The sequence below is a fragment of the Plecotus auritus genome, assembly GCF_963455305.1.
Source record: "Plecotus auritus genome assembly, chromosome: 1".
In the NCBI taxonomy this organism is placed as follows: domain Eukaryota; kingdom Metazoa; phylum Chordata; class Mammalia; order Chiroptera; family Vespertilionidae; genus Plecotus; species Plecotus auritus.
In genome coordinates, this window is record NC_137770.1 from 33,301,420 (window position 1) to 33,328,332 (window position 26,913).

The window sequence follows — 26,913 nt, forward strand, 5'->3', positions numbered from 1 at the left end:
AACTCATATTCAAAAGTACTTCTCAGTTGGAGATGTTTGTTTCAAATGACTTTTTAAAAAAAATATATATTTTATTGAATTTTTACAGAGAGGAAGAGAGAGGGATAGAGAGTTAGAAACATCGATGAGAGAGAAACATCGACCAGCCACTTCCTGCACACCTCCTACTGGGGACGTGCCCGCAACCAAGGTACATGCCCTACCTTGACCGGAATCGAACCTGGGACCTTTCAGTCCACAGGCCAACACTCTATTCACTGAGTCAAACCAGTTAGGGCTCAAATGACTTTTATTTGTGCCAAAACTAAATTGAAAACTGCTTACTGACATGACAGGTAGTATTGCTCGTTGGGAGACTTGACTGAAGAGAGAATTTAGGGAAGCTGGGTGGAGAGGTTTTGTGTAGAGGTATTTTCACTTGGTGAGGATGTAAAGGACAGAGCTTTTCGGTCTGGGCTTCCTAATATTCAATACCAGGCCTGCTACTAGTTCTTATAGGGATCTTTTATTTTATTTTCTTTCCCAGAAGGTAGAACACATGCTATGAAATACTCTGCCAGACATGTAAAGGAGGCAACCTACAGAACATAGAAAGTGTTTTTATGAGGAGAAAAGTGATGTTCATGCAGAAAGCTTAAAGAGCATCAGAGCCCTGTCTTCTGAAGTGATTCTAAGATGGAATTACTAAACGGAAGTATCTGGAAGAGATAATCCTAAGTCCATTTTGAGTTTCACACTGGTTCTTCTCTCCTTCGTTTACTGAATTCTACATCTTGTGAGACTAAATTTCAGAAACAGAGCCAGCTTTCCAACTCCAAAGATTCCTGGTACTCTCAAAAGAAGGATATGATAGAAAAGGGCACAAATTGGTTCCTGGGTGTGGTGGGGGAGAGAAAGGACACAACTCACAAAAGTGACAAGAGCTACAGTAAAAAAGGTTACCAACAAACCTGGTTTTTAGTTTTGGAAATGGAGGTGACAGTTACTCTAAGGGCAAGCAGTATGATTATTTAATTCAACGAAAACAAACAATGTCCAAACTAAGAGAATGGAAGAGTGTTCTTAGCACTCAGTGTGCACCAACTAAACTGGTTTCAGTGTGAAAATGGCTCAATGACTCTTTGAACTAAGACCAGATTAGTTACCCAATCAGCAACAGATAAAAACCCAGCAGAATAACTATAAAACTCCTCTTTTTATCATAGATTTTCTACTATAAAGCTGACCACCACATCATCCAATGATGTAAAATTCTAGAAACTTTACAAAATTTCTCTTTTTAAAATTTATTTTTTGTTATCAAAGAGAATGGCCAGAAACATTGAGTACTAAAGAATCTGTTCATGGCATCGTTTTACAAAAGTTCCTAATGGAATGAGAATATTTTATTTCAATGTATCTCCTTCACTTATTAAAGATGAGGTGGATGAACTGATGTAATTACTTAAAAAAAAATCCAGAAAAGAACATCCATTCTCATTCTGAATCTGCTGACTGGAGTGAATACAGTGGTTGCAATACCACCACTGGCTACGAATCCACCTCCCCGTGGCGGGGAACTGTTCAAGTCTTCTCATCAGGTCTCTCAGAGATAGGCACCATGTTTGAAGTCTCACACAAATGTCTGTGTTACTTAAATTACAATGTGGCAGTGTTTTTCTCATGGAGACATAATCTTGAAAGAAGAAGCAAAGTCGAAAACCACCTGCTTGCATGTTATATGTGAGTACATTATTCGACTGTGCAGGGGTTTTGGGCATTGTAGCCCTTGTTAAAGAGAAATTCCACCAACAAAACATCTGTCAGTTCTCAGCTGCTCCTGATGCTGAGGGTGTCTACTCATTTAACCACGTGTTGTTAGGACAGGGCCTTCTTCATCTACTGTTTGGCTCAAATAGTTTGAACTGAGTTTAGTTGTCCTTCATCTTAAGCTTTATTTCTCGGCCTCAGGATATGTGGGGTACTGGACTGTCTCTATCTTCTCTTGGACTTTGTAGGAGGGATATAAGCCCGTCCTTCCCAGTTTCCTGTTGACACCTTTAGAATAGCCATCCCAGTGATTTCCAGCCACACCAATGATATCTCCAGGTTCCATGGGAATTTCATCTGCAGTTCGAGGCTGGTGAGGATAAATGGCAATCTGGTTGTGGGCATTTTGGCCCCCAAAATAGTAGATGTCATCCAAAGAATGGAAGTTTGCAGAGGCATCAGGATGCAGTGTTTGCATGATTTCATAAGCGACTCGACAGACCTTGGGAAATAATTTTTAAAAAATTGTTAGTATATGTAAGATCCCCTTCAGAACAATCTAAAAGCCCTGAGCCAAAGAGACCAGAACTAGACTAGGAATAGAACTGAGAGAATGAGAAGTAGTGGATTCTAGTCACAAGTTCCCAGTCCATTTGCTCTCAAGTGATGGTATAGCATATAGCATAAGTCTTTCTTCATTCTGCGCTTACATCTGTGGTTTCTTTGTTTTTTAACATAAAATATTACAATTAAGGTCTCTGGGAGAAAGAACATATAATGCAAAGTACTTTAAGAATATGAATCAGTTAATTTTAATAAACATTCATTAAGAACCACATAGTACTCCATGGTGGTATAAAATGGTATAAAATGAGTAAGACATAGTTTGTGCCCTTGAAGACTTTAAGGTTAGGATTAGGGTTATAAATACTTTACAAAAATGCTGCTGCTCCCTTTCCTTCATTCAGTGTTAATCAATCACATACTCTTTTCTGCTAATTTGAACTTGACCTCAGGACTCTTTTCAATAGAAATTCATGTAATTACTGACAATCTATGAGCACTGGCAAGTGAGCGAAACGTATCTACCATTTCAATTCTAAAGAGTTTTAAGTGTGCTGTGTAGATAGTAGCATTCTAGCCTTTGGGGAAGATTCATCTATCTGATGCATTTAAGGCTACTTAAAAGATTTCTGTCCAAAGAATACCTATTATGTCCACTGGATGGATGTCAGCTGAAATTCCACAACCTGAGCATCATTCCTTGAGCTTAATGCTTGGTGATTAAGTTAAACTATAACTATTTTCATGGAAGCATAACATTTTAAGCAATTAATAAATAGATTTATTATAACATAAATAGGTGGCAGAAACTCTTCTAAAAATCCTATCTAATAAAAGAGTAATATGCAAATTGACTGTACCTCTGCTACACCCACAAGCCACGCCCACCAGCCAATCAGGAGCGAGTATGCAAATTAACCCAACCAAGATGGCACAGCCACGGAGTGAGCAGGAGGCTTGGGTTTCCTCGGCAATGGAGGAAGCCAAGCTTTCCGCACACCCTGGCGGGCCCAGGCTTCCACTCAAGGCTACAAAGTTTCAATTATAGAAGATAAATAAATCCCAACAAAAATGGCTGCGGCCATGGAGCTGGAGAGAGCAGGAAGCTTGGGTTTCTCTGGCGATGGAGGAAGCCAAGCTTCCGCAGCCCTGGCCTGCCTTGGCCTCCGCTCAAGGCTACAAAGTTTCAATTATAGAAGATAAATCAATCCCAATAAAAATGGCTGTGGCCACGGAGCAAGCAGGAGGCTTGGCTCTGCTCAAGGCTACAAAGTTGCAATTATAGAAGGTAAATAAATCCCAGATACCAGGGCCTCCGCTTGGGTCGCCGGGGGATGTGGCCAACCTGCAAACCACCACAGGCCCCTCGCCCAGGCCACCCCACGCCCCAAGGGAACCCACACCCTGATCCGGGACACCCTTCAGGGCAAACCAGCTGGCCTCCACCCATGCACCAGGCCTCTATCCTCCTAATAAAAGAGTAATATGCAAATTTACCATCACTCCAACACACAAGATGGCTGCCCCCATGTGGACACAAGATGGCTGCCACAAGATGGCCAGCAGGGGAGGGCAGTTGGGGGGACCCAGGCCTGCAAGGGAGGGCAGTTGTGGGCGATCAGGCCAGCAGGGGAGGGCAATTAGGGGGGACCCAGGCCTGCAGGGGAGAGCAGTTGGGGGGGACCAGGCCTGCAGGGGAGAGCAGTTGGAGGGGACCAGGCCTGCAGGGGAGGGCAGTTAGGGGTGACCAGGCCTGCAGGGGAGGGCAGTTAGGGGCAAAGAGGCTGGCAGGGGAACAGTTAGGCATCAATCAGGCTGGCAGGGGAGTGGTTAGGGGGTGATCAGGCTGGCAGGCAGAAGCGGTTAGGGGCAATCAGGAAGGCAGGAAGGCGAGCAGTTGGGAGCCAGCAGTCCTGGATTGTGAGAGGGATGTCCGACTGCTCGTTTAGGGGGTCCCAGATTGGAGAGGGTGCAGGCTGGGCTGAGGGACACACACCCTCGTGCACAAATTTCTTGCACCGGGCCTCTAGTAGTGAAGAAATAAGAGAGAATGCTATCATTTTGCTTAGAAAATTCTTCCAATATACATTGTGGACAGAGAACTCAACTCATGTCAAATTTTCTTAAATCTCCAGTTGTAGTTATCTCAGTTAATGAAGTTTTATTGTCCCTGTACGAACAGACATAGAACTAGACACAGAACCAGGACAATGACTTTCCATTCGAACCTGCTACTTCATCAACAAACTAATTTTATATTGGGAATGTCATGGCACAATTGAAAACACTGGTAGAATACTGAGACTATAACAAATAAGGCTAAAAAGATTTGGAACTTGAACTTTAAATTCAGCCAAAGGCCCACAGGGGACAAGCAAAATCAAGGGAAGACTCTGGAAAGGAAGAAACTAAACAATTAAAACAAAGCAGCTCTAATAATAGCAAAGTACAATAACAATAATAAAGGCTAATATTTACTGAGTTTTTGCTGTCAGATAGTGTTTTTAAGTATTATCTAATTTAATCCCCTCAATAGCCATATACAATTCTATCATGTTTATTTTATAGATGTCAAAGGTCAATTAAGACATTTTCCCAAGGTTACACTATTATTAAGTGGTAGATTCAGGTTTTGAACACAGGCTGTCTGTGTATGCTAGTTAACTGCTAAGCATATTTTCTCTTGTAGATGCTGTTCTCCACATTTGGACTGTAACACCAGAAAGGTAAAACGTAAGGCCAGGCTGGCCTTGGGCAAACCCGAGAGTCTTCTTTTCAGGGCCTGTCCAGGTACTCTTCAATCATCTTTAGCCAGAAATGCATGACCTTGTATTGACTGACCTTGGGATGACCACAAGGCCCACTGTGGCAATGAACCCTAATGTACTTCCTCCTCTCCACTATTAAATATCCCACTCATAAAAAAAAACATTACCCCCAGTCCCATATCCTAGAAGCCTTCTTTTGGGGGAATAATCCTATTATCAGTTTATGTTCTGCATCAATAATTGTTGATATGTTAGTCTGCTGGATGACATGTATTTTCTTAAGCCAAAGTGATAACGAATGGTAGAAATTTCAGACACTGAGATGGAGCAATATAAGACCCTTTATCCTTCTCATATTGGTGATAATCATAGCAGCTGAGGTTAATGAGCACTTATAATGGTCCAGGTACTGTTTTAATAGTGTGCTTGCTTGCATCTTTTTCAACTCAAAAACTCACAAGAACCCTATAAGGTGGCTACTATTACTCATATTTTATAGATGAAGAAACTAAGCCACAGAAAGATTAAGTAAATTTCCAAAAAGTTAAATAAAAAAAAAGGCAAAGCAAAGAAAAAAGGAGCTAGTAATTGGCAGAACTACAATTAGCACTCTCTCTGGCTCTCAACCACACACTAAACTGCCTTAGGATCGTGGTCGGCAAACTGCGGCTCGCGAGCCACACGCGGCTCTTTGGCCCCTTGAGTGTGGTTCTTCCACAAAATACCACGGCCTGGGCGAGTCTATTTTGAAGAAGTGGCATTAGAAGAAGTTTAAGTTTAAAAAATTTGGCTCTCAAAAGAAATTTCAATCGTTGTAAATGTTGATATTTGGCTCTGTTGACTAATGAGTTTGCCGACCACTGCCTTAGGATAAGTTATCTAGAGCAGTGCCTGCCACACAGGCACTCAATAACTATCTGTTGAATGAATACTGGTCCATGCATAATGCCAGCCAGCAGTGGAGATGCAAGTCCACAAGGGGTACTTTAATCCTTAAGCTCCATATATAACATTCTGAGTAATTAAAATTTTTTCTCTATATTAACAGTGGGGCAATTTACTGCAAAAGCTAGAAGAATTACTATAATGTTGATGTTTGCATTTAATCACTCTAGACTTCCTCTCTGGGTCTTACAAGTCCAAATCATGTGGCAGGTAAATGAAGGCTTTCACCTGACAGGTAGCATGATTGATGAGGCAAACCCTTTGGTTTGCAAAGCTGGCCACATTTTGTATATTTTATTTCATTCTGTTTTGACATAAACAAAATTCATTTGTTTTCATTGGTGTTCGTTTTTAGAACACCAATAAGCACAAGGTAATGGGTAAGAACAAAAATCCTGATAAAGGATAAAACACAGATATGACTGTATTAAAAATAACAATTAAAAAGGAGAGAAAGGTCCAATAATCTGAATTTTATCCCTAGGAACAACTATTTATTATAGCATAATAAATGAGTTTGCATGAGTCTCCAAAGCTTTCTCAAAGCAGCTGAGATATCTTTTTTCTTTTTTTTGTCAAAATAGACAAGGCCAAGAGGATCTCTAGTGTGCAAAGTAATATCTGTTTTTTTCCCACTGCACTTTCCAAAATCAAATTCAGGTGTAGTGAGGCCAGTTATGCTATGTGTGGACTTGGAATTAGACAATGAAGAGTGTCACAAGAACGCTTTTAAGTGTCACAAAGGGAAGTGTCAAAGGGGAAAAATAAGTAATTTTGTCCTATGATGATTTTAATGCTGGAAGAAGGAAAGCAAAGCATCAAGCACATCCCTTGAATCTCAGGGCCTACCGACACGTAAAGTTGGTAATATTCAAACATGTATATATTTATTGAATTTTATTTTTATTTATTTTTAAAATATAATTTTATTGATTTCAGAGAGGAAGGGAAAGAGAGATAGAAGCATCAATTATGAGAATCATTGATTGGCTGACTCCTGCATGCTCCCTACTGGGGATGGAGCCCGCAACCCGGGCATGTGCTCTGACCAGGAATTAAACAGTGACCTCCTGGTTCATAGATTGACACTCAACCACTGAACCACACCAGCCGAGCTATATTCATTGGATTTTAGAGCTTTATGACTAGAGCGGTGGTTCTCAACAAGGGCGATTTTGCCCCAATAGGACATTGGGTAATGTCTGGAGACACTTTTGATTGTCACAACTAGAGGTGGGAGTGCTACTGGCCAGGGATGCTGTTAAGTATCCTAAAATGCACAGGACAGTGTCTCACAACAACTTTTCTTGCCCCAAATGCCAATTGTGCTCAGGTGGAGAAACCCTTCACTAGATGAACAAACCTTAGGCAGGCCCACAGTCCAGGCCCACAGAGGAGGTAGTACATAGAATGATTTACACTTTCTAAGAATACCCATTCAAAAATGTGTGGAGGTTGGTACTAGTTATTTGCACCTGTTGCCCAGGTAGACACACAGTCAGACTGTCAAAACAGTTGAGAGAGACCAAGAATAGAAAGGGGAGCTTCTCAAAGACAGGATCGTGACCCTAATTAGGGAGAAACATCAGCAGTGGACGCTTCATGGGAACCTGAAGGCCAAGGAAGTTTTCCTCCTGACTAGAATTGCTGCCTATGTGACTCCTGTATTGTGTAGCTGTTTTTTTGGGTAGTAAGTTGTATTCCTATTCCATATTGAAGAAGCTCGTATAGCCTTGGCTATGGTAGGCATCTTTCCAACAATCATATCACCATCCCACTGTGACAATGTGCATTGTCACACAATAGAAAATTGTCCATTTATTTATATTTGCATGAAAATGATGTGGATTTCCTCTTCACATTTTCTCTTCTCAACTTCATCTAAGCTTTTAGGCATATATTATTCTTACATAATTTATATTTCTTGGTAGTTATTTATTGTATTTGTATCTTCATCTCCTTTGGAATCCCCTCTACACCTAGTATAAATCTGAGCACAAATGGTTGTTTTGCAGATTTTGAATCAACTACCCAGTAATATATGCACATAAATGAAAGAGCAGAATAAAATCCACAATAAATATTGCTATGGTGATATTCCACTGGGAAATATGAGCTGTTTGTATCACTCATAAAAAGATATACCTAACCCATAACACATAGTTATCTACAACAATTACTCTCAAAACATGATTGTAATATGGTATTGCTTAAATTTAATGTACAGTTTCTTGCTTGGTAGAAATGTAATAAGATTTGAAGAGGAATTACATTTACTCTTTCTTATGTTCTATAAAGCAAATGAGACAAAATGCTGGGCATTTAAGACTCTCAGTATTAGTGCATCGATAGTAGAAATGGATGGATTCTGGTTAAATATTGACTGTGTGCAAAATCAGAAAATATTAAGCAAGCTTAATTACCTGCTGTTTCTGTTTAATGCTGTGAACAGGCCGAGCACTTTAAACAACTCTAGTAGCTGGCTTCAATGGAGATGTATTCAACCATTGCTTGCAAACAACTAAATATTCAGTGCACCTAAACAGCTATGTTTTGGGGGAATCTTCTCATGCTTTCACAAAAATTATAATTTGCAAATATTAGGAAAATTTCATCAGAATCATGATAACTAACATTTAAAAAAAGCCCTAGCCAGTTTCACTCAGTGGATAGAGTATCAACCTGTGGACCGAATGGTCCTAGGTTCAATTCCCATCTAGAGCACATACCTCAGTTGCAGGCTCGTCCCTGGCCCTGGTCGGAGCATGTGTGGGAGGCAACCAATCGATATGTCTCTCTCACATCCATGCTTCTCTCTCTGTCTCTCCCCTCCCTTCCACTCGCTCTGAAAATCAATGAAAAAATGTCCTCGGTTGAGGATTAACAAACAAACAAGGAAACAAGAACTTCCTGACCCTAATATGACCAAAAAGTACTGGCCTCTTAAAAATACCCTACTATCACTTACCTGGGATGAAAAAGTACACACTAGGAAGTCTGCCTGGGAGAGAAAGTGTATATCCAGAATCACACCCCTAAGTGAATTTTCCGTGTATCGATTGTGTAGTCCAGCTGACCAAGAGATAGAGTTATCACTAATAAATTCATAACTGGGGTACCTGAAAAAGAAATAAATTGATACATAGTCACTGAAATCACAGTATTCTATCAGGAGGTAGTATCCTATCAGCAGGAGGCAGATCTGCTCCTTTGACTAAGAGTTCCTCTCTTTCTAACAGTACAGAGAGCTTTAAAACGATAACGTTCAAGAGAGTAGTCAATGAAGCTTCTTTGAATCCACCAGTGGGACAGAAACCACTCTGGAGTACCCTGCATGTTAAATGTCATTGGCATGCCATAAAAAATACACACTGATGTATCAAAATGTCCCTTCTCAATTCATGAAAGAGTTGAAAACAGAAGGCTCCTATTTTCTTTGTAATGAGTGAGCTCTACGAGGTTTTACCAGCTGCTTTCATATTTGGTCACTGAACTTTTCCTTTAGAATATAAATGTCATGATTAAATTTCATTAAAAATTTTAATTTAGAATTTGTGATAATTCAGACTTATCCTCTAACCACCATCCTTGAAGCACCATCTTAACCAATAACAGTAATGTAAACCATTCTAATACATTAAAGACGGCAAATTTCTTGTAGATGTCCACCCAAGTAACATTTTAGTAGTCTTGAGATAGGATATTTAAAACTATTAAAACAGGATGTCTTTAAAAAGTCTACCATATGTTCAAATGATTCTATTCTGAATTAGAGGTGTAATTATACTCTAGTATAGAATGAATACATTTTCTCAGTGCCTGAGGAAGATCTTCAGAGTTAAAATGCAAACTTTGAGAAGTTACATGAAAAAGACATAATAATTATACCTACTTCATATATTTCGTAAGCATTAAGTAAATACACTAAGCAATATAAACTATTTAGAAGAGTATCTGACATGTAGCAAATGCTCAATACATATTGCTTGTGACTGTTAAACATTTTCCCCAGACATCAATCTGGTTTTATTCCTTACTTCCTTTAGATCTCTGCTCAAATATAGCCTTATTAGTATGAACTTTGGTAATTGGTATCCCTTTTACCTGATTAATTTTTCTCCATGGCTCTTATTATCACTGCACATAACATATACACTGCGTATTTACTGCCTGTATCCATTCATTCCCCACCTCCACTATCCCTAACTGAAGAGAGGCATTTCATCTATTTCATTCACTCTATTATTCTTGGCACCTATAAGACAATCTGGGATGTAATAGAGGATCACTAAGTATTTGTTGAAAAATAATAATTCTTATTTATAAATCCTGAAACATTATGAGTCACTTAACTGTCTGTCTCCACACAGTATTCCCCCCAAATTGGAACTAAGCCTAATTTTTCTTTGCATCACAGCACGTAGCATTCCACATAACACTGTGAATAAATACACGAACAAGGGGATGCTATCTGTGCCTGGGACTTTTTTCTAATCCCCTAACAGCTGCTTTGGATTTCACAGCCACCACGGAGCTCTCTCTCTCATTGCCTCTAAAAACGACTGTGAAGGTAAAGTCTCTGAGCACTGGATCCATTTGGCCTCATTATTTTTGACATTTTGCCCTCCTCAGCTCCAAATCAGGGAGATGAAGGAACTGCCACATTTATTCTAAAAAGAAAACAACCAAAAAAAACTTTTAATGTTATTCCTGCAAAGCTGCATACCCCAGCATGGGGCAGAAACAGCGATAAATAAACATGAAAAGGCTGAAGGGTGGAGGAGAGGATGAATTGCTAAAGCACACCAGCAAAGGTTTTATCCTTGAATAAAGACTGATTTTGTCAGCATGGTTTGGGTGCTCAGTGAAACAAAAGAGTGATCCTTTCACTGAGAAGGAACTCTAACATTAATGCCCTTCTTAACTTAAAGGTCCCTCCCTGGAACCAAACCAAAAGGGTGCCTAAGTTCCTCAGGCCTTATCTCTATATGTAAACCACTTGACGAAGGATACTGAGAGTGGAAAAACAAACAAACAAAGAAACAAAGAGAAAAATTGGAGGGAGAGTTTGCATCTCCAATAATAAGCATGGAACTTTCTGTACAAACATGTTTCTTTTTTGTCCCTTGATCACAAGCATGTCAGCAGAGCAATTCTTCCATTGTGAAGTTGCAGAGGTTGTCAAGGAAAAATATTTTTTTCTTCTACCTCATAAAAATTTATTTTTATATCACCAACAAAGGGCTAACATCAAATTTTGTTTTCTGAACTCTTTCTCCAGACAGAAGAAGATAATCCTCTTCATGACTCAGAAAATTAAACCATTTTTGAAGAGAAAAATATGCATAAAAGGCTACTACATTTATCCTATCCTATATAATCCTATATAATAAAAGGGTAATATGCAATTTGACCCTAAAGGCAAAATGACCAGGAACGACCGGTCGCTATGACGTGCACTGACCACCAGGGCGCAGACGCTCAACTCAGGAGCTGCCCCCTGGTGTTCAGTGCGCTTCCACAGGGGGAGTGCTGCTCAGCCAGAAGCTGGCTCATGGCTGGCCAGCGCAGCGGTGGTGGCAGGAGCCTCTCCCGCCTCCATGGCAGTGCTCAAGATCTCCTGAGGGCTCCCGGGCTGCCAGAGGGATATCTGACTGCCAGCTTGGGCCTGATTCCCCGGGGAGCGGGCCTAAGCCGGCAGGTGGACATCCCCCAAGGGGTCCCAGACTGTGAGAGGATGGAGGTCGGGCTGAAGGGACCCCCCCCACCCCCAGTGCACGAATTTTCATGCAATGGGCCTCTAGTAATAGAATATGAAAGAATCTGCTGCCTAGACTTTAAGGGGAAAAGGAGTTACTAGCTGCTGACCACAAAAAGAAAATTCAAGTTTTACTACTGCCATAATCTAAGTACTGCCAACTGTAATACAGTACAAGGTTTGTTTGGTGTAAAAATATAATGTGGTGTTATGGGTCAAAGCTGTAGATTCGCAGATACTTTTATCTAAATAAGTCCAGAAATGTAGCTTAAGGAAATAATGAGGATAATTTTAGGTACATATCCTAACATTATTTATAAGATTAAAAAACTGTGGATAACCTAATTATCCAATATAACGGAATGGTCAAGTAAGCAATGGAATATCCATAGAGTTGCTATGTAGTTATTAAAAAAGATATTTATAATGATTTTTTAGTGACTTGAGAAAACTGATCTATTGCTGTATTAATCAAAAAAGATTTCAAATTATATAGAATGTAATAAACTACTAAAATAGTGTAACTATGTACATGACTGAAGGGAATATGTCAAAATTGAAGCAGTTACTACCACTGAGTAATGGGACTGTGGGCATTATTTTTTTCTTGCTTGTATAATTACCAACTTCCATATTTTCTAATGAGCATGAATTATTTTGTTAATCAAGGAAAAATAAGAAAAGCTTATAATGTATTTGAGAACAAATAAAAGAGTAGATAAAATTAATTTTTTAATATTTTTTTCAACTAAGCTGTAAATTCAGTGTGGTATTTTAAAATGAAGGAGCATGGTCTAGAATGCCCGTCAGCAGAGGACTGGATCAGAAAACTATGGTACATCTACACAATGGAATACTATGCTGCCATAAAAAAAGAAGGAATTCTTACCATTTGTAGCAACCTGGATGGAATTAGAGAACATTATGCTAAGTGAAATAAGCCAGTCAATGAAAGAAAAATACCACATGATCTCACTCATTTGTGGATAATAAAAAACATTATAAACTGATGAACAAAAAGATAGATACAGAGGCAGTAAAGCATCAAACAGACTGTCAAATTACAGCAGGAAGGTTAGGGAGAGGTGGGGGAAATAAGAGATCAACCGAAGGATTTACATGCATGCATATAAGAATAACCAACGGATGCAAAACATTGGGGGGTGAGGGCATGTATGGGAGTGGGGTGGGGGGGCAATGGTAAGATATGTACACATATAATACCTTAATAAAAAAAATAAAAAAAATTTGGCTCTCAAGAGAAAAAAAAATGAAGGAGCATGGTTAACAATTTCTACTTCTCTCTAACAGGTTTAGATATCAAATTGGAAAAGTACTTGTGAAAACTTTCTATTGTGTTTTGTGCCCAAACATTCATTTGATCTCTAATTCTTATGTAAGAATTATAATTACATAACTTGGCTTATACTTGGCTGGTGAATTTCTTGATTCTTGTTTACGTGTGTGTGTGTGTGTGTGTGTGTGTGTGTGTGTGTGTGTGTGTAGTCAATAGAGACTTAAGAAAAAAAAGCAATTTACATCAGGTTAATCTGAATTCTTAGGAGGTAGAAATAAGATTTAAATTATTATCTAATGATTTGGAGAAACACCTGCATTATAGTCCTCATTCTAAATTTGTTTTTCTTCCCAACTCCAATTTGTGACATAAAAAAGGGACTGAGAAATAAATTAATTAAATAGTCAAATAGCTTCAATGATTAATAAAATGCTTTCAGACTGATGGAACTGAAGTAAACATAATTCAGAATCATCCCAGAATGTTTGGTATCTGAGCAGAGCCAAGACTACAGTTTTCTTCTTCCCATTCCCTACTTCCACATATATTTAATGCATTCCATATTTATTGGTAGTAAATAAAGGCCAACTCTAGGTTCATCCAGATCCTATAATAAATTCCCAATTAGGATCAGTGCTTTATATATTTTCATAACACCCAATGTTAATTCTGTAATAGCGCTACTCATTCTGTAGAGCAATTGTCTGTTCCCCACCCAGACTGGAAATTCCTTGAGAGTGCCTTGCTTAGCATGGATGCCCAGCACCTAGCACAGTGCCTGAAATCTAGACAAGTTCAATAAATGATGGTTACTCTTCAATACATATTAGTAGTCCTTCTCCTGAACTTACAAAACTTACCTTTTGATTCTTTATTGTTTCTTTAATATAACTTCCCAATTCCATAAATTTTTATAAAATGAAAACTTATATCTTATTTATGTTTTCAGTTGCCTGTAATTGTTAGTGAAAATATGAGAGCAAAAAGGCAAAAGTACCTGTGTGTTTTACTGGTAAGTGTGATGGACTGAATATTTGTGTTCCCCCCAGAATTCATGTTTAAGCCCTAACCCCCCAGTGTGGATGGTATCTGGAGATAGGGTCTTTGAGAGGTAATTAGGGTTAAATAAGGGCATTAGGGTGGAATCCTAATAATGGAATTAGTGCCTTTATAAGAAGAGACACCAGAAAGTTTGCTGTTTCTTCTAAGCACACAAAGAAGTCATGTGAGGTCACAGAGAGATGACGCTGCCCACAAGCCAGAAAAAGAGGCTTCAGAATGAAATGTAACTTTGCTGGCACCTCACAATTGTTTTGATGATATTAACAAGTTACACAAGTGCACAGTTGTTGAATTTAAAAACCCCAATAGTCAGTAATAGTATAACAAGAATCACAAGTTATGGGAATTAAAGATTCCTTTCAACTGAAAAGAGCCCCACTCTAGAATCACTACTTCATATAACTTACTTTGTTTTTGCCTCCTTTAATAAAGAAGGGTCATCCGTGGCCAAATACACTCTTTTTTTATCCACTTGCATCCTGCGAGCGAGAAGCTGAAAATGTTCTTCAACATGCACCATGTACTCCTCAATGGGATGGAAGGCAGCTTCTGTTCCCACCTTGTCTGTGCGTCTGACATGGATTCTGGAGGCAGAGGGACAAAGTCAGATTCTGCTGCTAATACTCTGACCCACTGGGTGCTCTTAGGGTACTCAACTTTACACCCCTATTCATGGTGGCATTATGAACATTTAAACCTGTCTTCCTTTCATTTTTTGCCATTGAAAAAATAAAATAAATATTAAAAAATTCAAACACATATATCTTAAATATATTTGTATGTTAACATAATACAAGGGGAATTTTAAAAAGTAAGTAAAGTCTTTAAAGAGTGCTTTCTTATAGAGAAAGTAATTGGCATATCAGGAATAAGTGGGAGATTCCAGAGTTCTATTCCTTACTAGGCAAAATGCCAATTAGCCTTCCAGAAAAAAACTGGATATAACAAGATTTTTGACAACAAATGACAACAGTTTTTCTTATAGAACATTAAATGTATTGACTATAACGTTTTCATGCCAAGTTTTCTTTTTCTTCATTTTACCCTGTTGGTCACTCTGTAACTGCCACCTTGTAGAATTTAAAGTCGCCTGAAGAAAACACAGACTTTGCATTCATTGATCCTATGGCACAAAGCAGGCAAACCTTTGAAGGCTCCATACTATTTTTAAGTTCATGAAGCTGTTCCAGCCCTTTTGTGTGTAGGCATAATGAATTTCCTTTTTCTGTCTTTCACACTCTATCAAACACAAGCAGATAGTAATCTAGCTTATCTGTTCTATTTAAGAAAAGCTCCAAAATTATAAAATTGGGGACACGGAGGTTTACACCATCTGCACTAAAGACTGCATTGACTTCCACAGTATTCTCTTCCCATCTTATTGCTTTCAAAGCGATTTTAATGAAAATAAGAACAATAGTAACCATAGCTTGTTTTCATAAATTACAACTCTCCTGAAATTTGCCTTTTCTGTATTCCTCCTCTCCCCAAATTATTACACCACTATTCATATGTGGGAAAAGGAAAAAAGGAGACTTGTTTCCCTTTAGGTCAAGCAAAGGCCACCTTTTATTATGAATCTGGGTGAGGGTTTGATTTCATTGAAGTTACTCTGGCATCTTCATGGCTATTCTTTCCTTTGCCTTCCAGGCTACAGTCCAAATGTGACTACTATATTATATGAACACTTCTATCATCTTTTCCTTTCCACATCCTTCTTAATCACTGCTTCTCTCAGAAAATTGGAATTGTTCACTGTGCTCCAAAGAGACGAAGAGGGACAAAAAGAACAATTCCATTAAATTTCAGTGAAAATTTTCACGAGAAGAAACACTATTTGATACTGACTTCACCTTGTACTTTCTTTAGCTTTTTAAAAATGTATGTTTTTAATTATTTCAGAGAGAAAGAAAGAGGGAGAGATAGAAACATCAATGATGAGAGAGAATCATTGATCCGCTGCCTTATATACAGCCCCCACTGGGGATTGAGCCCACAACCTGAGCATGTGCCATAACTGGGATGGAAAGATGATCTCCTGGTTCACAGGTCCACACTCAACCACTAAACCACACCAGCTGGTTTAGCTTTAACATTTGGAATAGGGGCCAGTAACTTCTATTCGTATGAAAACTAAGACACAAGGGAAGAAGGATGGGTGGGAGTTATGAAAATAAAAACAAAAACAAAGGAGAGATGTAACAGAAAGAAGAATCAAAGGAAGCAGAGTGTCTGAGGCAGTGGCAGAGTACTACACTAGCAATCTTCTCAATTCGCCCAGTCCTCCTGAAATTAGGCCTGGACCAATATTTTGATGGAGGACCATAATGAAATCTTTACAGAAGAATCAGAATGTTAGACCTGTGAAGGATAGAAGTCATTTCATTTAATGTAACTCTTTCACCTGACAGTTTAGGAAACTGATGCTTCTGAAGACATTCTGGTGAGCACATATAACATTAGGCATTTCGCCCTAGCCAGCTTAGCTCGGTGGATAGAGCATTAGCCTGGGGACTGAAGGGTCCCAGGTTTGATTCCGGCAAGGGCATATGCCTGGGTTGCAGGCTCAATCCCCAGTAAGGGGCATGCATGAGGCAGCCAATCAATGATCTTCTCTCATCATTGATGTTTCTATCTCCCTCCCTTTCTCCCTTCCTCTCTAAATTCAATAAAGAAATATATTTTTTAAAAAAACCATAGGACATTTCAACCCAGTCTTCACAAAAGTAAAAGTTATTTGTGTACTTGACTGATTTTCACTATTAGATATCAAGCTCTTTTATTTATTCACAATTCAACAAACAAAATGAATAAATGATAGGTAGACACAAAAATCTGTTTAGTATTATGTTAGTAAAACAAATACCATCTAATCTAGTGTTTTGTTTATAACAAATGAGGAAAGGGTAACAATTAATGAAGGCCCATAATGAGCAAGTAAGTTGCCTAAAGTCACATAAATTTGTTAGTGGTGGACGCTAGATGGGACCGCAGATTCCAAAGTCCTAGTGCACTCCTCTCTCATTACAGCATACCACCTCACTTGCAAATAACTTAGTTGTCTGTGCTACTTCAATTTTCTACACTTGGCCAACTCTTCATCTGCTGGATGCTCCATGGAAAATTAATAAGGGTTGCTTTCTGGTATGTAAAACTACAGGATAGCCAAAGTTAAGAAGGTTATGGAACTTTCGGCAGAGATTTTCTTTCCTTTCTTTCCTCACCTCTGAAATAATTACCTCTGCCCACTTCACAGGACTGTGTTACAGGATCAATGAGGTAATGTAGTTGGAAGTATTCTGGTAATTTAAGTATTACAGTGTTACCTTTCTCCATCTTTAAGATCCAGTTCAAACACTGCAGCTGTGAAGCCTTTCCTGATCCAGACGGAAGTATGTTTCCCTTCCCTGTCCTCTTTTAAGGCTTTTAATACTTCTCTTGTGGTATTTATCATGTTCTACCCCATATAATGTCAGTTATGTAAGTCTCTTATCCCACAGGCTAAAATGAAACGGAAGGAGCCATTTGAAAAAAATTAATCGCTGTCCCCCACAGTAGCAGGTATTCAATACATGCTTTGCAAATAAGTGAGTGAATCAGAAATATATACAAATAAAAGGGTAATATGCTAATTAGACAGGGTCAACCAGACATCTTCCGGTCATTGGGTCCTTCTTCCAGACAAAGCCACAGTGGCGGGAGCCAACACAGAGGCAGTTAGGGGCAATCAGGCCAGCAGAGGAGGGCAGTTAGGGGCGATCAGGCCGGCAGGCAAAGGGAGTAGGGGAGACCAGGCAGGCAGGCAGGCAGGTGAGCGGTTAGGAGCCAGCAGTCCGGATTGTGAGAGGAATGTCTGACTGCCAGGATCAGGCCTAAACGGGCAGTTGGACATCCCCCAAGGGGTCCCGGATTGGAGAGGTTGCAGACCGGGCCGAGGGTAAACACCCCCACCTGCACGAATTTCATGCACCGGGCCTTTAGTGTATTAATATTAATCAATAGCTTACTTTATCACAAACAGCATAAGCAACAGAATGCCATAGTCTAGTCTACAAGTCTATTTTCAGTATTAGTCTCTCTGAAAGGTGATAATATTTTACAGTGCATTTTTTTTCCCACAGAACCAAAATCCTCTTTTAATCCTAATATTATCAAATTCATCATTTTAAGGGCAGGTATTTTAAGTATAGTAGGTACTTTGTTTTACAGATGGAAAAATCAAAACCCAATACTACTATTAGGTAACTTGGCCCAGAAATAGAGAAAAGTCAGGACTATTACCCATGCCACCTAACTCCCAGTCCAGTATTCTTTCCATTGTGCGAAGAACATTTCCCATAGTGTGAACTCTGGCATCAGGACCCAGGAAAACTCCTTTTCCCATAACTTTTTATTTGCGTGTATAGGAGCACACACTTGTCAGCAATTGCTCTTTTGGATATTTCTTACTCCCAGGATTTCCTGATATATCTCCCGTAACATAAGCACCATACTGAATACATATATACATTGTAACTTCCAAGTGGGTCAAGATACATTTTAAATAATAATTTTAGCATTACCTTACAGTACAAATGATATCCTTGTTCTCAAAATAGCTTCCAAGACAGAAAAGAAAACAGAACATCAAAAAAGCAAAATAATCACCCGTGGCAATTAATGAAGCCTAAGAATAAGGTGCAATCGGAAAGCTATACATGTGACAGCTTCATCTCATGGCCTGTTGGGGTACAACACGATCATGTATAATATCCAAAATACTCCCAATAAAATGACATCTTGCTGGTTTCCCCTGGAGAGACAGCTAATTTCAGAAATATGGGTTTAATACATTTGTCAAGTAAATAAATAAAACAACGGTGACAAAGTACGATGACTCAGTCATCGTAAACAAAGGAAGGCTAATCTCCCTGGGGCCTTAGGTGAACTTTAGAACCCATTTTTGAGTAGAGCAATGAAAATTAAACTATAGATTGTAAAGTTCCCAATATATGGTAAAGGTATATATACCTGCTACTCCATATCACTTTATGAGGAACAAATCAGATTCTCACCCAATAACTGGATGTTTGAAGCCAAGCTTCTTGGTGGCCTCTTCTATCTCCTTTTCCAGCCAAGGTTGTGGGCGGATCAAGTATTTGACAAACTGCGACACCCACCACACTGCAGGGTCACCATGAACTCGAACAAGTCGATCTGCAAGGTCTTCTGGTACAGCCAGGGGTAAATATGGAGGACGAGGATGAAGACTGTCCACAATGGGGAGCTCGACCACCTGAACATTTTTGTCCTTTATTTCACCTGAAAGAATATCAAAACATCATCATCACCACACTGTACTGTTCATACAACTACTGCCATTTAACAAGAACTCACTTTGGGTGCTTTCATCTTCATAGCATCCCTAGAGAAGTATAATTTTCATTTTACCAAGGAAGTTAAGTAACTTGCCCAACCTGTTAATACTAAAGTGGCAGAGCTCAAGTTCACATTTGGATTGGTGTGCCTCTCAAGTCCATAGCTTTTCTTTTCTGCCATAATATGCTGCCAAAGCAACACCTCCACACCAGATAAGGATGGTATCCAGAACTCAAAGCAGCTCATCAGAGAATAACCATATTGCCAGTGGACACTGCCACCCAGGCCAAGTTCTGTTTTTTTTGTAATTGTTGTTGTGTTTTTTTAAAATTAGACGTAAAGTATTCTCAAAACTTGCACCTTGTCATTATAGCAAATGGCTCTTGCACTACTTTCATGACAGAGCAAATGATTCTGAAGATACCTAAAGATTACAATTATAAGCCAAGGATCTATATCTTTTTAAGAAAAAAATTAGATTATTCTAAAGTCTTTTTTTTTCTTTGGCCAAAATAGGCCTATTATATTCAAGATTATGATAACAATAGAATCTGTGTTTACCTGGATATTGATTTAAAATTACAATAGAAATTAGATACTAATTTTTGTAGGTGGTGATTAGTTTCAGAATCCAACTTCTACATGTCATTAATATTACTGTTCTATCCATATTATAATGAATGAGAAGAACCAAAATGTGATAGCCAGCATTCCTAAAGTTTAATTTACATATTAAAGATCACATAGTAATAACTAGAAGACACAAAGATACCAGGCAGAGAGATTTCATAAATATAAAGTGTACTGAATTAAATTTTCATTAACAAAAAGTATTAACCTGAAGATATAAGGTAACTCAAGTTAAGATGTTGTCATCCTATCTAATAAAAGAGTAATATGCAAATTAACCCAACCAAGATGGCTGCAGCCACGGAGCGAGCAGGAGGCTTGGGTTCCCCTGGCAATGGAGGAAGCCAAGCTTTCCGCACACCCTGGCAGGCCCAGGCTTCCACTCAAGGCTACAAAGTTTCAATTATAGAAGATAAATAAATCCCAACAAAAATGGCAGCAGCCATGGAGCTGGAGAGAGCAGGAGGCTTGGGTTGCCCCCAGTGATGGAGGAAGCCAAGCTCCCGCAGCCCTGGCCTGCCTTGGCCTCCACTACAAAGTTTCAATTATAGAAGATAAATAAATCCCAATAAAAATGGCTGCCGCCATGGAGCAAGCAGGAGGCTTGGCTCCGGCTCAAGGCTACAAAGTTGCAATTATAGAAGATAAATAAATCCCAGATACCAGGGCCTCCACTTGGGTCACTGGGGGGCGTAGCCGGCCTGCAAACCACCACAGGCCCCTCGCCCAGGCTGCCTCATGCCCCAAGAGAACCCTGACCCTGATCTGGGACAACCTTCAGGGCAAACCAGCTGGCCCCCACCCGTGCACCAGGCCTCTATCCTATCTAATAAAAGAGTAATATGCAAATTTACCATCACTCCAACACACAAGATGGCTGCCCCCATGTGGTCAAAGATGGCTGCCCCTATGTGGACACAAGATGGCCACCACAAGATGGCCAGCAGGGGAGGGCAGTTGGGAGGGACCAGGTCTCCAAGGGAGGGCAGTTGTGGGCGATCAGGCTCGCAGGGGAGCAGTTAGGCATCAATCAGGCTGGCAGGGGAGTGGTTAGGGGGTGATCAGCCTGGCAGGCAGAAGTGGTTAGGGACAATCAGGAAGGCTGGCAGTCCTGGATTGTGAGAGGGATGTCTGACTGCCCATTTAGGCCCGATCCTACCAAGGAAGTTAAGTAACTTCCCGGGATCGGGCCTAAACAGGCAGTTGGGCATCCCTCGAGGGGTCCACGATTGGAGAGGGTGCAGGCTGGGCTGAGGGACACACCTTCCCCCCCGTCCCCACCCCCCCTGCACGAATTTCATGCACCAGGCCTCTAGTTATGTATAATGAATTAGAATCACAGTTATCACTAAACCATTAAAGAATGTACTTGTAGAGACTAAACCTAGAATACATTTAAAATGTATTCACCAGAATGAATACACAGTCCTCAAATTCTGTTTTTCTGCATTATGCAAAATGTTTTAAAACAAATTACATGATCTGGGAATTAAATCACTCGAACCAACTGTATAGTTATTAGAAAGTCAGTGATACAACTAAGAATTAAAAACATTTGGCTAATATTCTCTCTCTGATATGTAAAACTCATTTCAGGATTCTTAGAACAAAGCCCTAGAAACATGACATTTGCTGCAAGAAAAAATGGCAATAAATAAATTTACCATCAGTGGGGCAGTTCACCTAGAGTGCCAGTTAAGAAAAAGTTGGGCAACCTTATTATATGGGAAACTGTAACTAAGTGTGTGTGGGGAAAGAGTGAGCCACATTTTCAATTAAACTCTAATAGTCTCCCTAAGGCCAGGAAAATCGGGGTGCTTTCCCTGATGTGGGGATAAGAGAGTAATACATGAATCAGAAAAAATGAGGAAGGGAAAAAGGTAGTTCTTTTTATAAAAAAAAAAAAAGGAAGACCCTAGCCTCTCATATATGACCATAAACAAAAGCAAAATTAGTAGGGCTACCTTCCTTTTGTGATTTTCTTCTCAGTAAGGTTAAATTGCCCTTACATGACTGCCCCAGGCATCATTTCCTTCCAGATGGCCTTATTGACAGCTTTCAGAAAGAAATGAAAACTATACCTAGACCTTCAAAACAGAGAATTTAGTTAATTTTATTTTATTCTTTGTTCACTCATTCGTTCAAATATTTGCTGAACACTACTATGTGGCAAACACTATACTAGGCAGAGTATACAGTGATGACTCGTTCTTGCCTCCGTGATTTCCTGCTCAAAAATCTCACCCAGAACTAGAATGCTTTCAAACATCATCACTGAAAATCATACTATCAAAAAGATATCAATTCACTGCTTAGTAAAATATTAAGAGAAAAGGGTATTTATATATATAAATAAAAATACAGGCATAGTATCAAAGTTCAGCTTCCTCAATAATGATATGTCCCAAAATGAAAGTAAATAACAGTACATTTTCTGTTAGAACGTCCCTTCTTTTACTTAGTTTACCACATAGCATTTTTAATCTACTGAAATACACAGCCAAAACAATTTAAGTTGGGAACAGATCCTAGAGATAATCTTATTCAGTACTTCCTAAATTTTAGTCATTTATGTACCACCTTTATAGTTTTTATCATATCCATGTATCATCTGCACTATTTAATGTTTTAAAAATTCACTTTTTAAAACTTAAATGAACTTATTTTATAGATGGTAACTATAAATATAACTTCATTAAAAACAAAACCATGTTGTTATTAAATTACATATATATATATTTACTATTGCTTATTAAAGAGCACTGTGCTCAAGCCAGATTTCTATTTTAAAAAAGGAGACTGTTAGTGAGATTTTAAGGGGTAATAATTGCTTTTCTCCTTACATCTCCTATAAGTCTAAACCTAAATGAGACATGAGGAGAGGAATAAAATGGCAATCAAAATGTATCAACCTGATTACCAATAGGATGAATTAGAGAATGTAGGTTTTTTATTTTCCTTTTCTTTCTATTTATGGTCTCATATGTTTCCTAATAGTTCCTACCAAGTCCTAAGCAGAATTTGTCAACCAAGCCCTACGTCACAGTGGAGGAGGAGGAATATGTGTTCTGAGAATGGGTCACGCCATGAGAAAAGCCAGTCACATTTGGCGCCTCTGCCCAAGCTCACCAGTTGTATAGCACGTTACTTCCACTGCAAGTGGAAGGGAAATGAGGCAGTCACAAAGAGCAAACAAGCACTTCTGTACTTTCCCTTCTAAGGAATGGAATTTACTTCCCACATATGGAAACTCATGTGAAATGAAGGATTTACAGTGTCTCTCCCCATCCACCTCTGTCCCCAACCCCAAACAATTATCCAGCGTTAAAGAACTACTACACATATCATGACACCAAACTGAGACCTTGTCTTTGACATAATCAATAAGACTGAGAAAGGGATAACTTTCTCAACTGTGATTCAGTATTTATTTTAGTACTTTATAAGGAAACTGCCTGAAATTATCTCACACGCCACCTAAAATAATCTGTAATAAGTTTCAGAGTTTGGAAAACATAGATGTATTTAAACTCCCTCATTTTACAGAGGAAATAGACGAAGACGCTAAATGAACTTCTCAAAGATAATACTAGTACAGCTAATAAATGGGCTAGGATCAGACGCTAGAGCTAACTTCATTACTTACACTACATTCTGCTTTCTGGAACCTACACACACACACACACACACACACACACACACACACACACACACACACACACACACAGTTGTCATAAATCATGTAATACTATATATGTATTTTTAAAATCATTTAAGTATGGCCCCTTTGATCAATCAAGAGTGCCCTGCATTCTCTTAAGACTTTACTGTTAAAAAAGTACTATATCAACCTTCTAGCAAGAGAATGTTTTATATGTATAAGACATGCATAAGTAAGTCATACACTATTCATTAGTAAAGAATCAGTGCAAAGTAGCCTGGGCATTACAAAATTGAGTGCCCAGTTCAACTGGAATAGACATGATCATTATTAATTATTTCAGGGACTCATTTTCAAGACTACCTCCTCTTGTTGATAATCCTGTTTTATAAAGTGATTTCTCTTTGCTCAGGACAGGTGATAATCAAAAGGCTTGTTATACACAAATAGCTCTCTGCCAGGGCCACAGACAGCTCTTTGGAAGGATTTCCACAGCTGCATGCAAGTACCTCTACAGAAGCACCTTCCCTCCTAGTCAATTCCTAAGAGCCCCATTTAAAAGCATTACTCTGTCATCTTTCTATGTGACATAAGACAGACATACTGGCCCCAGAGCTAGTCAATTAGTTATTACTCTTGAGTAGACTCTATAGAAAGGGCTTCAGAAGCTGAACATCCACCATAAATGAACAGGTTCTGCTATAACAAAAAATGTTTCAAGGGTAGGGAAGATTTTGGCTCCCAATCCATGAGATTTCTTCTGCATTTACAGTCTTCTTTCTTCAGTTGCTACTAAGCAATTGTATCACTGACTTGTGAGAGAAGCAGAACTCAGGAGGGGGAACTCTCCTAAAGATGGAACTCACAGAGCTCAGAACTGTCAAGGCTAAGAGGTTTGGAATAGTGTTGCCAATTGAAAAAAATATCCAATAAGACATCACTATCTAGAACTTAAATTTCACTTGTGGAGAGGAGGGGATTATTAGTAACATTTCGGAGATTATGAAACCAGAAAGCTGTTTGTTTTCTGAACTCAAGCCTCATAAAGAGGTTTCCCTCAATCCTCCATAGGTCCAGACTTCCCCCAAAGAGGAGGAGAGGGGTAGAATGTTGTTGTTTTAAATATATTTATTGATTTTTAGAGAGAGGAAGGGAGGGGGGAGAGAGAGACAGAGAAAGAGATGGGGGGGAAGGGAAAGAGGCAGGAAGGGAGAGAGACAGAGATAGATAGATAGATAGATAGATAGATAGATAGATAGATAGATAGATAGATATAGAAACATTGATTTGAGAGTGTAACATTGATGCGTTGCCTCCTGCACTCCTCCATCGGGGACTGAGCCCGCAACCTGGGTATGTGCCCTGGCTGGGAATTGAACCGGCAACCTTTTGGTGCACATGGCCAACCAACTGAGCCACATAGGTGAAGAGCCAAGGCAAGAATAAAATTGTAATTCCCTTCCTAAGGGCTGCCTTGAATGGTTATAGTTGCTAGGCGTCATGACACGTAACAGCCATTCCAAGGACTATGCCAACTGCTGAGACTCATGGCTCTATTTGAGGCTGGAGCAGGGAGAGCCAGCAAACAAAATATAATAAGGCAGCCCAGCTGGCATGGCTAAGTGGTTGAGCATAGACCTATGAACTAGGAGGTCCTGGTTCGATTTCCAGTCAGGGCATATGCCTGGGTTGCGGACTTGGTCCTCAGTGTGGGGTGTGCAGGAGATAGCCAATCAATTATTCTCTCTCATCATTGATGTTTCTCTCTCTCTCTCTCCCTTTCTCTTCCTCTCTGAAAGCAAAAAAAAAATTATTTAAAAAATAATATATAATAAGGTAAATGCTTATTCATATAGTACCTTGACTGTAGTGCATAGTGACTAAGAATATAGGCTTTGGAGTCACAAAAACTGGTGTTCAAATCCTCTATCATTAAGTTGTGTGACCTTGAATAGGTTATATTTAACTTTGCCCCAGTTTCTTATCTGGAAAATGGCATTGATAATAGCACCTTATTTATCATCCAAATGGGATTAATAAAAGTATCTTACTCATTGAGTCATTTTAAGGTTGAGGTACTGTCTGAAGAAAGCTGAGCATGAAACCTAATGCATAATAATTCTGCTGCATAATTCTCAAGAAGCTGGCTACAATTTGATCTAGGAAGAAGTTATTTGCCAAAATAACACAGCCTCTGAAAAATATATAAAAGTGCCCCATTTCAGTGAGTCAAAGATATATCCAAATATATTAGATATAAGAATATATAAGATATATACTCAAAGTAAATCTTATTCATATTGTTTACCATAGTCAACAGAACAATGAGCAGCTATTTTTCAAAATATTCAACAAATGTTCAAACTGAAGAGCAGTGACTCCAAGCTATCTGAAAGTTCTGATAGAATTATCATCACTAACTTCACCTGACCCAAAATTCTGTTCTATACTAAAAGCACAGAATAGCAGTAAGTTGTCTAAACTAGTAACACTTCCTGTTCATATTATGGCAAAAAAATTGGTATCCTTAAGTTATAGCCACCAAGACTATCTGGACTTCTAGGATTTATATTTTCTTTAACTCTGTGTGGCCAAATATGACTCTGATTAAATTCTTACTAAACTCTCTGAAACTTGTTAGAGGAGACAAAAGTAAAAGGAGAGCAAGACTGCAACCTAACTAGCTGTCATGAGTCCTCTAGAGGCATGGGGGAGCTTTGTTGATTTTACTAGAACACAAATGATAGCCATTAAAAAAAAAATCACATAAATGTGTGAGGTCTGTTTTTTGGGGTTTAACAATGATGACATTAATATTTATACCCTCATTTAATGACTGATCTCTGTTCTCATTTGAAATATGGAGAAAAGATATACTATTAAAACTTGAACATCTGGTAGACTTTTTGTTTTTCAACCACTGCAGCTGATCTCTTCTTGAACTTGAACGAGCAACTGCTGCCTGCCATATGAATTCCATCACCGCTCTACTTAAGCAACAACTCAAAAGACTGTTATTCCTGCCAGTTTGAAGCCTCAACCAACTGAGTGAAAGTTTTAAATTCAATCATATGAAACACAGTGCAGTGTTAGCAACATTCTTAAGAATTAGCATATCACA

The 26,913-nt window shown here is 39.0% G+C and overlaps 1 protein-coding gene across 3 annotated transcripts in view; it reads right to left on the minus strand.

Moving 5' to 3' along the window:
* Window positions 1-934: 934 nt before the first annotated feature.
* FUT8 (fucosyltransferase 8) overlaps window positions 935-26,913 on the minus strand; it is a 243,809-nt gene continuing 217,830 nt past the window's right edge. For 2 of the 3 annotated variants that reach the window (XM_080684231.1, XM_080684230.1), the window contains 4 exons: window positions 19,198-19,444; window positions 14,551-14,727; window positions 8,995-9,145; window positions 935-2,251 (listed from right to left, as the gene is read on the minus strand). In XM_080684231.1, coding sequence (XP_080540357.1) covers window positions 1,934-2,251; window positions 8,995-9,145; window positions 14,551-14,727; window positions 19,198-19,444 — 893 coding nt within the window. In that variant the 3' untranslated portion in view covers window positions 935-1,933. The remainder of the gene's footprint in view (window positions 2,252-8,994; window positions 9,146-14,550; window positions 14,728-19,197; window positions 19,445-26,913) is intronic. The other variant, XM_080684232.1, reaches the window with a different exon arrangement.